This window comes from Gnatocerus cornutus, chromosome 2 (assembly GCF_029298725.1).
Source record: "Gnatocerus cornutus isolate USDA-ARS CGAHR chromosome 2, icGnaCorn1.1, whole genome shotgun sequence".
Lineage (NCBI taxonomy): Eukaryota > Metazoa > Arthropoda > Insecta > Coleoptera > Tenebrionidae > Gnatocerus > Gnatocerus cornutus.
Window position 1 is genome coordinate 5,891,897 of NC_142234.1, and position 14,070 is coordinate 5,905,966.

The 14,070-nt window shown below is 33.0% G+C and overlaps 1 protein-coding gene across 7 annotated transcripts in view; it reads left to right on the forward strand.

Annotated features, from left to right (window-relative positions):
- Positions 1 to 163: 163 nt before the first annotated feature.
- The window catches only part of LOC148178294 (uncharacterized), a 101,540-nt gene continuing 87,633 nt past the window's right edge, over positions 164 to 14,070 (forward strand). For 3 of the 7 annotated variants that reach the window (XM_088030951.1, XM_088030941.1, XM_088030942.1), the window contains exons 1-2: positions 164 to 336; positions 1,668 to 2,225. In XM_088030951.1, the coding sequence (XP_087887077.1) occupies positions 1,710 to 2,225 (516 nt within the window). In that variant the 5' untranslated portion in view covers positions 164 to 336; positions 1,668 to 1,709. Of the gene's footprint in view, positions 337 to 1,667; positions 2,226 to 3,764; positions 3,941 to 11,650; positions 12,112 to 14,070 lie in introns of those variants that run through there. The other 4 variants (XM_088030943.1, XM_088030950.1, XM_088030944.1 and 1 more) reach the window with 3 other exon arrangements.

Sequence of the window (14,070 nt, forward strand, 5' to 3'; positions counted from 1 at the left end):
GCTTTCGTAGGGTTTTATCCCATCGTCATCCCGACACTCTATACTGCTTTTCCTAAAGTTTTGATCATCTGAAACCCAGTATCGATTACGGCGTCTGGGCTGTTGCAAAATCTCAATATTTTATTCCCTGTATGTGGCGACGGCGTTTCTCGACACCACCGCCGAGTCTTTGGTCCAGACTTTTCATCTGTAGGTTTTCCGTCGCGCTGAACGGTCGCATTATAGTCCATTCGGACCCAATAAACGAGTCCAAAAAAGGGTTTAAGTGTTTCTAAGGGAAGCTAGTGTCCCATCGTTGGGTGAAGGCTACGACACTCTAGTCGGTGCTTTTGCTGGGTAAATGTTTGTTGTTTGTTGTGTTGATGTTGGAATGGGGTTGAAAAGAAACAGTAAAAATGCACATGCAGAAGACTGAGCGTTTTTATTTTGTTTGTTGACATTTGCTTTGTATTGAAGGTTGTACTGTATTGGTTGTTTTGGTGCAGATGGCGTTGTTTAATGGCTTAATTCAAAATTTTATTTTGATATCTACACTTGTTTTGGTAGAGTAAACAGAAGAAGGGGTGGTCAAATATAGGTCAATGAAAAAGATCAGATCTTGAGGGCGTCACCAACGAATATTTATACAAACGCTTTCACTTTTCAGTAAATATGACGTGTTTATACAATCGTTTATTGTAATGAGAATTGCCAATCAATTCAATGAAATTACGCCGTTTAATCATTTCGGTTCAAATAATTCTAAATTTTTTGCATACTCAGCTTTTTGATTTAAGCAATTTCTTTAAAGAAACCTTCATCAGCCTTTATCTTCTTAATGACTTTGTAGGTGACTCGAAGTATGTAGGCATGTCCCTGATAATTTCCTCCCTCATAATTTACATTCGATAAATTTCAAGCCAGCGAAACTTGATTACCCACATAATGGAGCGTGAACAATGCACATCTATGTTGTCTCTGTTCCCATTTTCTTCATTGTGAGAATGTTATATTAAGGTGAACGTTAAAAGCCTTGATGTATAACCCAGAAATGAAATTACTGTGTCAACAAAACAGGGCGTAATTAAAAAACGTTTTAATGTTTTAAGTCGTAGATTTTAAAATCACGTTCAAAAATATCGCATTCTAGTAAGTTATCAACCCTATAAGAAAAAGAGGAGTTGGAAATATAGAGTTTAAAAAAAATGGCCCGGCGCATCCACCAATTATCCCTAAATATACACTGGGCAAAAGTTCTAATTTTTTTGTCATTGTAGAACTAATTAAAAAGTAATCTATTAAACAACTAATAAGACGTCATTGGAACTATTAACAGAAAAAGTAAGCAACAATAAAATGTGGCCGTACATTGAAAAATAAAAGAACACATTGGGCAAACTACGCCGTCGCCAAACTAGGACTAAAACATGTAATTTCCCGAAGAAAACATTGTCAATTTGTTCTATTTGTTTTACTAAATAAATTTTTAAGAAAATGGCGTTCGAGACTTGTCCCAGCAAATTTGGGCCGCCACTGTATTAAAGTGAAAGTAGCTTTTACACTTAATAATGAATAAATTCAAACAACCGTTTGACACAAAAAGTGAGGACGTTAAGCTATTAGACAATAAATTCTGCACAATATTAAAGCATTGAAATCAACCTTTTTTCAACTGATCCATTTAACAGCAAAAGAACTAACCATGACAACACCCGCCACCACTTGAAACGATGGCGCAATTCGTAACTCACATCCAACCGACGTTAGTGGAAGCATCCCACCATCACGTACCACACCACCACAAAGAATCGCATTTAAAGGACCATCATCACCATAAGGACCACTATCATCATGAAATTATAGCGGATCATCATCACAAAGACTCCCATCATAAAGATTCCCACCACAAAGATCCACATCACGTGAAGGAATTTCCTGTTTTGCCTCACCCGCACGTGGAACCATCAGCTCATCATGAGCACCAGAATGGTCATGATGTGGATCATAAGTCCAAAAGAGATTCTGGACATTATACGGATTCGCATGGAGTGAGTCATAAGTTCCAGTTACATTTTGTGGATTCCCAGGGGATACACAGGGACTACCATGGACATGGGATTAATAAAGATGGGGAAAAAGAGAAGCATAAGAAGCATCATGAAGATAAATCACCTCATAGAGGAGGAGAGGAGAGACCTGTGCCGCCTCAATTTATAGATCTGCACGGACCCGTCGACAATAAAAGTGTAAGTATTTTTTTTAGAAATCATTGTAATTAAGTAGTAGAAAAAATTATGTACGTTACATATTAATGATTTGCTGGATGAACAACTTGTCAATGTCACCTCCATTTGACATTTATCAAAACCGTGTCACAGAACAAAAAAGCGGAAACTTCCACTTTATGACAAGCTATTCCTCTTCCTACTCCCAACTCCTTTTTTAGTATCGATACCCTTTCGCCTACATTAAAGTTTGCTCTTTTGCCTTCGACTAACCATACAAACTCATGCTATCGGAGAAAAGGTGGCGCCAGATGAGCGTCAGCGTCGCGACGCAAGATCAATATCAAGGCGCCAGCCTGGTTGCTCTTAAGACGGACGGATGCCCATTAAAATGTTTTCTCGTGCGTGTATTTTGACTTAATTATTCTATTCTTTAGAGCAGTAAATGACGCCCGGTAGCTTTATTACCCATAATAAGAATCCCAGAAGTTCTTGTTCTCCTAGGGTTTGACATAAGATAAGCTTGTTCTTAGCTGTATGAAAATCAAGTTGGATGGATGAAGGAATGTCGTGAAGAAATAAACTAGAAGGAACGAAATAAAAAAGCAGTAAAAGCGAAATAGTTTATAGGGACGGCGATTGATAGCCCAATCTGGCTTGTTTGTAGGAAGAAGTTAAATCAAGTTTATGTCTATATTGGGAGGGCTGAAAGAATGAATAAAATGAACAGGGGAAAAGAAGGTGTCAAGTTTTTAGGGAGCAAATATTTCGGTAACTCTAGCTTGTCGCAAAGTCCTAAATAAAAAAGATGTAATCGGTGTGAGTTATAAAATGGTGTTACAATAATTTGTGATCGGTTGGTAGATATTCTAGCCTTGTGTATCTAAATACATTTCTACACTCAAATTTTTGGGCAGGCAACCAACAATACAACTGTACAGTGGCGGTGTCGCGGACGAAAGCATTTTTTCATTGGATCCATGATATACTACTGTCCTGTTTTGTTTTGTTTGTCCCTGGACATTTTTTATACTTCCGAAAATATTTAATTTTTGTTATCAACATGAGTATTCAACAAGCTTTTCGCTTCTACTCACAGAAACTCTGAAAACCTTCAGGCAATTTCAATTCCGATTTTTGTTCAAAAGGTCAAATGTCACTGCTGTAAATGCAAATGGAATTTTAAAAAATGTCGATACGGGCGAAAACCCAATTAACCATATTTCTCCTTTCCACCTCCACTTCCCACTCTTGATTTTATTTCTATCAAGGGTAATCTAATCACTTTTGAAATCCTCGCAACTTTTCTTCCCGACTTTTTTTTAGCCCGGAATCGTTTGCAGTGGAACTTTCACAGCCATCAACATCGATTATCCTGGGCTGCTTCCTGTTGACCTTGAAAATGGGCGTGGTTTATTCCTGGTTCGGCCAATCAGTGGCTTGGATGTTTTCCAGTTGCTTGAAAACGGGCAAATAACCGGAGACGCAATGCGGCCAAACTATGTCGATTTTAGGTTAGGACCAGGACTGCGGATGAGTCCTTCGTTCAGTTCGCTTTTATCCTGCAAAGTCAAACATCCTCGATTGAAATCTGCGCTTTTGTAAATGATGCTCTCGAGAATAGTTTGTATGGAGTTTTGTAAATTCATAGGAAGATAGAGTCCTTGTGGAAGGATGAAAGCCTCGCGATGAACGGGGTCGTGGCGATGAATGATAGCAACAAAAGTCCAATTTCTGTGAGTACAGAGGCAATTTTTTACTTGTTGTGAGGTTGAGTTAATACATTTTGTATGAAGTTTGACGGGGATGTATTGCGGTACGGCTATTACGTTATTGCGGAATCAAAAATTTACATTGAAAAGAGGCTAGTTCTTAATTTATTTATTAAAACTTCAATTTCGGTAAGTTTACGACATCTGGCAAAGCTTTTTTCTATCATAAACTAGACTAACCTATTTTTGAAATAATTAAGTACTAAGTGCGATAGATTAACTTCAGATGGTGTCACTAACTGAGGTCACGTTTGAGGTGGGTGAAATGCCACAAGTCACCATTCTAAAAATAAAAGGTGAAATTTCATTAAAAGTGAAGTTGATGCATGACGCAATTCCCAGCCCTATTTCGGACACTAGATTTACTCCAATTACGCTGAATTGGGAATTCTCCGGATTTAGAATAAGAAATATCCTGTTCTTAGGACTCATCACGACTAAATTAACAGCGACGAGTGAACTATCCCTCGGGATTAAATGTTAGGTACCCGATTTAGCATATTTGGTTAAGTGGAGGTCAGGGAAACGTTCAGAGGAGATTATTAAATTATGCAAGCGTTTGGAATGTATTAAGCTTCGTTACGTAAAAGAGGTGCAAAATCACAGCTTTTAATTTTTTCATGTACGATCAAGTTGTAAAGGAACATTTCTATCGCTCATTTTAGTTATCTAATGAGCTAGGTATATTATTCTTGCTGATTAATGAAACAAAAAGTGTATTAGGTAATATCATACATTCATTATACAACTCATTTTGGTGACATTCGACTTAAAAAAATAAGAACACTGTGCATTTGTAACAAAATTTTGCATTTTTTTAGTCGTGAATTTAACATTCCTTTCAAATATCTATTAGGTTGCGCTTCAAATATTTTAATATGTATTAACGAACTTCTTTAAAAAACCCTGATAGGAGTTGACCTAATTTCTGAGAAATGGAAGTTACGACCACTAGCTTCTACAATCCGCCAGGACATGCATTCTGCTTCTTTCTACAATTCCTGTATAAAGTTGACATTTTGTTTGTCATTTCAATTTCGAAATGTTATTCTTGTAGACACAAGTGCCTGAAAATTACCAAAAAATGCGTAAAAAGTAATCAAACAAGTACGTAAATGTTCAGTGGCTGCCAAAAAAATTAGGACAAATTGACAAGTTTAAAATGTATGCATTGTGACTTGGTGGTATTTAAATTCATTTAGTTGAGGCAATGTAATACACGGAACAACACTGAAAACAAATTTAAACAAAACAAAAGGATGGGTCTGAACATCGGCGATTTTTGGGCCAAACAAAATTATTATTACTATTATTAGTAGAATTACATTGTGGCATTAGCTACGTTTCACGCGCTCGAAATCATAGTTTAAATTGAAGAAATGTTTTAATAAATTGGTTGTATATTATAAAAACACCAAAACTAATGACTTTTGTCAACACTGGTAAGTTTAAATTAAAAGAAAAGTGATAAAATCTTTTTAAAAAACATGTTTTTAACTAGAGACTTAAAATTTTACATGATGTGTTTATTTTAATTGCGTAGCAAAAATGGCCATAAACACCGCAAAATATCTAAGACATTCTTATGGATTATAAAATTCTCTACAAAAAAGTCCGCGATGGACCTACTCCAAAATGCATGGTTTAGGAATAAGAGAAGTGAAAAATATGACATTGTTGCAGAGCCTCTTTTGGATTTCGCGCTGGCTTATCTGCTCAACTAAAAGTGAAAAATCACATTTTTTAACAGGAATGGTCAAAAACATTTTGCCCATAAATTGAATAGCTACATCAATTAAACGAATATTCTAACTAATTTCAGTTTTAAGAGTTTTTTGATCGTTTTTTTTTTAAATTATACTATAGAGATTTGAAGATGTTTAGATATAACACCTAATTATTATTATCATTATAACTGAATTTAGTTTTATAATCTTTATTTTAATGTGGCTTGAGGGCAATAATCAATGTCATAATTACGCCATTTTAAAATTGCTAAAATATGATTCAATGCTTCTAATGCAAGCGCGCGCACAACAAACTATTTTTGCAATTATAACATTGCAGTAGAGTCCAGGGTTAAACCATCATTGGGTTACGAGAAGCATTAAACTGAATCCTACTCTGAACACGAAATGAGTTTTAATTTATGATTGTGGTCTCCTACAATTTTATGTGAAGACAAAGATACTGAACTCAATATACACATATCTATGTTAAAGTCATGTCCTGGCCAGAAAAGAGCGCACAGTCCATTGCTATGCAGGTGAAAAAAAAAACAACATTTTTTAAAATGTTTTTAAAAACATTTTATTATTTCATACAAGGCACAATTTTTGTTTTTTTCTCATTTTGTGTTAAATTATTAAAATACATGGGGTTGCTTATTTTCTCACTAAAATGTTCAACAAGTACAAATAATGAAAAAATTATGGTGACAGATGGGAGAATATAGAAATAGATTTATTCTTCTAAAAGATTGTTAAATAATTAAACCTATTTGATGATCTGATTATTCGGAAGATAAGTGCTAAAAGTCTCAAGTGTCTCAGTGGTTACGTCAGAGTCATTTTAAAAACCTTAAGCCTGGAATAGATTGGAAATAAACTTGCGACACTTCTCGCGGGAGTTTTTGCTTATGTGTTTACACTGTTTGCAATAAATACTACAAGTTTCTCTCGCGAGAATCTGGTGAGTTCTGGCTTTTGCAACTTCTCACTGACCCCTTACATATTTAAAAGTGTTGCGAGCACTTAAGCAAGATCAAAAATGCAGGTATACACTGGAGAAAAAATCGCTCGCGCGAGAACTTCCGCGAGTTCCAGAGAGTCAACTTGCAGAGATTTCTCGTAAGTCTATTTTCGCCTTTAGAGAAGCGAATTTAAATTGTAGTGGGATTCAATTATGAAAAGGCGCTTAAAGTCTCTCGTTTTGCTGATGATCAATATTAACATTTGTAATATCAGGTAAGAAAGACAACTGCTATTTTTTTCATGTTAACAAATAAATAAGAAGCAATTATATTTTCACAATAAATTGTTTGCTAATACATAAATATTATTTCTAATTCTAATCTGGGTGATTTTAGAACAGAGTATTCACAGATAAAACAGCCTACCTTTAGTTACAAATATAATATACAGAGTGATTTTTTAAAAAACGGCAGGCGTTGTAGAATTTTTATTTATGAACCGATTTCAAAATATAAAATGGTATATTAAAACACCGAGTTTCATAAGGCAATTTATTAGGCACGAATCCAATTATAATGGATGGGTGCCTAAATGGCTTTATGAACGAGGTTTTTATATTATTTTTCCTAATTTGTTCTTGTAACAGAGCTATTTTCGCTATTTTCCAATTCGTTTTCAGTGTTAGAATATCCATTTCGATACGGAATGTCAGAATAGCTTTGTTTCCATAGCAACTTGGGAATGTTTAAAGTACAAATTAGGAAAAAAAAGATTAAATGGTTTTTAATTTACTAAACTGATGAATTTATAATATTTCTAAATGTCTTAGAATCTTTTGGGCGATATTCAACTTTCTTATTTTAAATTGGCACCCATATTTTTTTTTACATAATTTGGAAGATATTAATTTTCTTGATGCAGAAATGTGTAATATGTTCTACTTTTACAAAAAATATTTTTAAAAATTTAAAAAAAATAGGGAAAAAAAGTTAATAAAATCTAAATGCATGGTGTCAATTGTGCAATGAAAAAAACGGGATGGCGTTTCAACAGTATTTTAATTAAATTAGGTAGATGTTTTTTCTGATTTGTAATTATTATTGTCTTTTGTTATTAATAATTTCAAAAAAGATTGCCAATCCTTTCTGTTATTTGCTCCTTTTTGACATTACAATAACGATATTGTGTTATTTGACAAAAAGCACCTAGATTTTATTAACTTTTATTACCTAAATTTTTTCATTATTGATATTTTTTTTTTTAATATTTTTTGTAAAAGTAGAACATACTACACATTTTTGAATCAAGAAAATTAATATCTTCAAAATTATGCAAAAAAAAATGGGTGCCAATTTAAAATAAGAAAGTTGAATATCGCCCATAAGATACTAAGACATTTAAAAAAAATCTAAAATCATCAGTTTATAGTAAATTAAAAACCATTTAATTTGTTCTTTAAATTTTTGAAATCGGTTCATAAATAAAAATTCTACAACGCCTGCCGTTTTTTAAAAATCACCCTGTATCATATACTTGAATATTTTTATAGGATTTAGCAGATTTTACTGTTTTTATAAAAATATTTCAGAATTTTTCTTTAGTCGTAAATAGTAGAAATTAAAAACTGTTTACTCCGAAAACCTTCGAAACTTCATTTGCCATGTATCACTCAAATGCATATTATTTTAAGCACAAAATTATAAAGTACTTTTGTGTTTGCTGAACGTATTTTATCTATCAATGAATAAAACGTTGTTACAATTTACAGCATTACCTTGCATGCCGTTGTTATTGTCTATATGTATAATCATTCTATTGCAATTAACAAATAATGTTTGTTGATATAGTCGTATGCGTCGGTTAAATTATGATGTGAAAAGTTATAACAAATCTTATTTCAAAGCAGGATCCATTTATTTATATGAAATCTTTGAAGAGTTCGTTGTTATTAGTTGCGTACGATAGCGCGCGTTCATGGCATATTGGATTAGTCGCACGATACGCGATGTAGGTGATTAACGCTTGGCCCACGGCACGACGAAAAGTGCTCAAAAAAAGCTAATTGTGCTTAATTTTTAGAAAAGCATTTTGGAGACCATTTTGTAAACGATTTTTCTTTACAAATGTGTGTTTATATTTTAGTTTTAGAGTTTGCTTATAGGTGATCTCGAGTTATATCCAAAATCTCACTTTACAAAAAAAATTAATCCGTTGTAAAATCAACAAAAATATTGAAGAGGACCATTTTCTATGTTGAATATGAAGCGTCAGGGAGTATTGTTTATATAATTTAAGGACTGGAAATACTAGATCTCGAGTTATAAATTTTGCGCATTTTTAACCATATTTAAGGTAAAGAAAAAATTCTGATATCGATTTATAGATGTTATTGGTACTTTACTAAGCAAAGGTACATCATTACACAAAATTGATGTAAGAAATAATTATCCAAACCTAAACGAAAGTTCAGAACCAATCTTTCCCGTGCAGCCGTAACTAGAACAAAAATTAAAAATCGACTGCGGATAATGTCTAGATTTCCAAAATTGATAACTGAATGAGTTTTGGCAATTTGAAAATTCTTGATTCTTGCGCTGTAATTTGCCAAACTAGAATGTTTGTAAGACAAGAACTATAAATACTTGAACACTGTTAAGATTTTGACAAAAATTTAGAATTTGGAAAATTGGAATTATTATTCTTATTGATAATGCATTTCTGTATTTTTTCGCCTTCTTAAAAACAGCAACATGCAGTTCAAATTTTTTTAGTAAAAGTTACCATTCGTATTTGTTTAACTTCCAGTCACCTATTAACTGTAAGCATTCTTTGTGTCCATTTTCAACAATTTATCGATAAACTCTACAATATATTGTGCCTAATATTATACGTATAGAAAAGTAACAAATTATGATTACAGACATCAATTTTAAAAATTCAAAATTCGCGCCAAAATGTTTACTGTTCGAAAGGTGTTTCTACAATATGTCCCTACACAAAAACAATATTTTCCATCTTTTCACATTACAAGTGTTATCAAAAACCTCAATGTATTATTAGCACGCTTAACAAACGTCCTTAAAGCTGTGACACTGACAGTGTCAGTGTCTTGAAGCCCGACATTCGGATTTTCAAAGCATACTGGCCATCAATCGACATTTTCGAGTTCGTCCTTGCGCCCACGGACTAATCGTCGCGGCACGGCGCCACCAAATAAAATTCAAAAAAAAATAAAAACGCTACATTATTTAAAATCTACATCTGTCACAACTTTTGATAAAGGTTTCTCTTTCTAATTATGTATAAATATACAATTTTTGGCGGTTTTTTACATTTGTTCAAGTTTTAAAGCCGAAATTAATTTTTGCTCAAACAGCAAAATTGCGTTCAAAATTGAGGAAACTAAAAGATGGGACCATTTTGTACGACTAAATGGTTTTAGTAAACGGTATTACTTGAACATTTTAAGGTTCGGAAATAGTAGATCTCGAGTTACAGTTTAAAATTTTATTCTGTCAAAAACGACAAATCGGCTTGAAAATCGAAAAAACTAAAAGAGGGGACCATTTTGTATGAGTAAAACGAAGTAATGTGTGGTTTCGTTAATTTTTTTTAAAGTGCGGAAATAGTAGATCTCGAGTTATAAATCTTGGGTATTGCGGATGCCGTGTACAAATCACAAGGTAATGTTGAAAATGCAAATTTCTTTTAATATCTATGTAAGACTACATAAACAGTCATTATATAGCCTTTGGAAGTAAAAAAAATTATAACCCAAATCTACCTGGAAGTTCAGACCTAGCCTTTACAAATCTGTCAAATTTTTTTTTTGGCGGCCACTGTATGTCACTTTGACATAAATTAATATTGAAAGCAAGCAATCGTTTTGTAGGGCTATTTATAGATGATTTATCGACTTTTGTTAAATTTCACGCGTATTCGCGCTGATTTCTCAAATTTCAACTCTTGAATCTGCGTAAAAATTCAAAATTTTCGTGATTGAATGCACACCCCAAGTCAAGTGAAGTCTATTAAAAAATTGTCACTTGAAGTATTTATTATTAAATTTTGCATTTTGCTATGATTGTAAAAAAATTTTGTTTCCTGGTCGTGCGAAATGGATGCTACTCACACGACGTGTTGTCTAATAAGACCACGTCTAGTGCGTAAAATGTCACCCTTCAGTTAGTAAATGACACAATTTTAAACAGCGCTCCAGTTGTAAAATTCACTTGTGACAAAAAATCATCTAGATAAAAAAAAGTGTCACTTTTTGTTAGTGGTTATACTAAAAACTGTCATGATCTGTGCAAAGGAAATGCCAAATCTTGTTAAATCATTATTTTAATGCGCATAATGAATCACTTTTACCTCTAGTTTCACAAATATCTATTCTAAAACATGTAAAACTTTTAAGTCAAAAAAGAACCAAAAAAAAAGAAAAAACAAAATTGAATTTCAGTATGAATTAAAAGTTTTTTTTAAAGAATACGTGTTAAGGCTTCAGACAAAGTCAAATAAATTGTTGATTAAGAATGTATTCAAATTTTGTTTTTTTATTGTTTATAAGACAGGAGCAATTTGGATCTCGGAATTTAAGGCATTTTCCCAAAAAGTAATTTTAGTCGGTGCATTCAAATTCCTTAAAGAAAAATGGCACTTCGAAAATAGCCTCAAAATTGGGTAGAGAACAAGTGGCAACTGTCTGAAACAGGTGTCATTTGACGCCTAAATACCATAATAATAATAATTTAATAGTGCCAGAATTCTAGAAACGCCTGCCAAGTACTTCAAAGTGTGCCCCAATTTTCCTAAATCCCCTAAAAGTCGGAATTTCTTCGAAAAAACTATTCATCCGCGTTTATCGCCGGCTATGATGTCAGAGGGATCGTACAGTATGCTCGACTTTTCGTGCCGGTATAGAAATAGACGAAGTTAAACACCGCTAAAAATATATTATATTTGAGTTTTCGCCAGTCTTCCACGCTTCGCATTGCGTCCTAACACGGTCCCGTCATCTCTCCGGGAATAATTCAATTAAGTGCGTAAAATCCAATTAATATTAATTAATTCGCGATCTTGAGCGTGTGCGCAAAGTGCTCATAAATCCACCTTGATAAGCACATAGGGTTACAGTTAGTTTCGCACCCTACTATCGCAAAACATTCCTCTTTAATTAAATAATTTAAATTAAAATTGCCATCCGGCCGGGAGCACCTTTTTAGATCAGATAAACAAATAAAAAGCAACGTGTGGTTCACTTAACTGTAACTCTGTCCTAACTAACTGAATTGGATTTTTCTTTCCTTAGGTGATTATGTGAGGTTATTTCTGCTTGTGAACTTTTACACCTGTTTAAATTTAGTGTTAAGTGCTTAAAAGACTGAAATGTCACAGTTGATTAAGAAGAGATTCCCGTCTATTACCAGCATTGACGTGGGGGTAATGTTTTGTTTTCTGTTTTCATTTTCTTTTAGTGTGCAGCTATTACGGACTATACTTACGCAACGAGCTTTTCGATTTTATAGTATTGATTAAAGCGCAGTATGTACGAATTAAAAATAAACCGATTCGTTGAGCGATCGATTTAAAAACAAACAAAGCCGAATTTTTCGCGCTCTTTTATTAGAACGGGAATTTACGCTAACTCTGAAAACACAGTAGTGAAGCAGAGAAAGCACGTGATGATTTTATTTTCAATACATTACAACCTAAATAAAACTTGTATAAATAGGTGGTGATGGTGAATATCTGATAAAAATATTTAAGTATGACATCATGTCCAACGAATGCAATACCATGGAAGGTGACACTAATTATTTAAATTTATTATATCATAACTGCTATTATAAACGCAACTAATTCGGGTTCATTAAATATTTTTATTGTAAAATTTGGTGGATCCTATCATTTGTAACAAGGTTAAATAAGGCGCGCTACAGGTGGAAGGTCGAGGATTTATTGCCATTGCAGTGCAAAAGTATTTAGATAGGATTTAGTGGTGGAAGCTTCATTTCTTTTGGCTTTTGACCACACAATGTTAATATAAGCCAAAAATATCTTAATGGGAATTTAGATGTGTAATGCTGCTATGTATTATTTAAGTTAGTATAAATATACTCGTACACACTATTGTTTTGCAGGAAGTTTATTTATAGAGCAATTTAGTTTTTTAGTACAGAGTAATCATCATTATATTCAGAAACTTGCTGGGTAATTTATTTATTAATTAAAAAATCCACATTCCACCACAATTATAAATAAAAAGCCTCTTTGACCTATGGAGGCAACACAAAACTATTCTTTTAATTTAGTAAGATTGACAAGAGGTGTCTGACACCAACACTGAAATAGAATCAGAATAGTATAGCTTTCTAAAACAGCAAACTACAAAAATAAATAACACAAGAGAATACAAGAAAATCTAATCCAGAAGCATTTCAGCTTTTAACAGTCGAGTCGTTTAGATAAACACAAGGGCAAATGTCTCTCTTCAGTTACTTATATTGATTTATTCTCATTCACTTTGATCTAGCATGTTTAAAGTTATTTTAGAATTTAATTGAAAATTATAGTGAAGTACAAATTGCACAAAATATTTGTACTACTATTCTTCCGTTCAATTTAACCTTGCAAAGTAGTAAATTGCTCGAGATATCATCGCCTGAGGAAACGCAGTTTTTTAATTTCCAAAACACGTTTTTGCATAAATCTTTTTCAATGTAATACATCATTAAATAGGTTGAAACCTCATCTATCCAATGAGTTAAAAGGGTGACGGTTAGACGTCACGAGATGAATATTGAGTGCTTTTTCTGAAAAAATACTTACTTATGACACAGTGAAGTTTTAGTTTTTATCCACAACTCCTTTATAAAAACTAGACCACTCATCTGACATTATTTGAGTTGAATAATAAAGCTTATTATTCCAATAGTGGTGTAATCCAACAATGCGTTTCTTATTATTCAACTAATGATATAATAAAGCTACATTACATCACTAATTTATTATAGTATAACTCATTTTGATGCCATTCGACTTGTCAAACCTATCAAGTTGTAGTGCAGGTTACAAAACTTGTTTTCAAAAGTGTCATTTTATTAAACGATTTTTGTGCATTATTTTATCCACGACTTTTTACAATTAAGAAAACGCGAAATTTGTGAACAACTTGACAATTTTGACAGATCCACTAAATTTCTTGACAAATCGTAGTGTAATGTAGTTCCATCGCAACACTAGTTTAGTAATGAGCACAACGATTTATTTTCATTACACAAGTGATGAAAAAAGTTTATTACACAAAAAAATGGGTGGTGTAGTAACTCTGTTTTACAACATGTTCGTAGAAAAAAATGCGTTTTCTTAACCGTGAACTGTCGTAGACAAAAAAGTGTA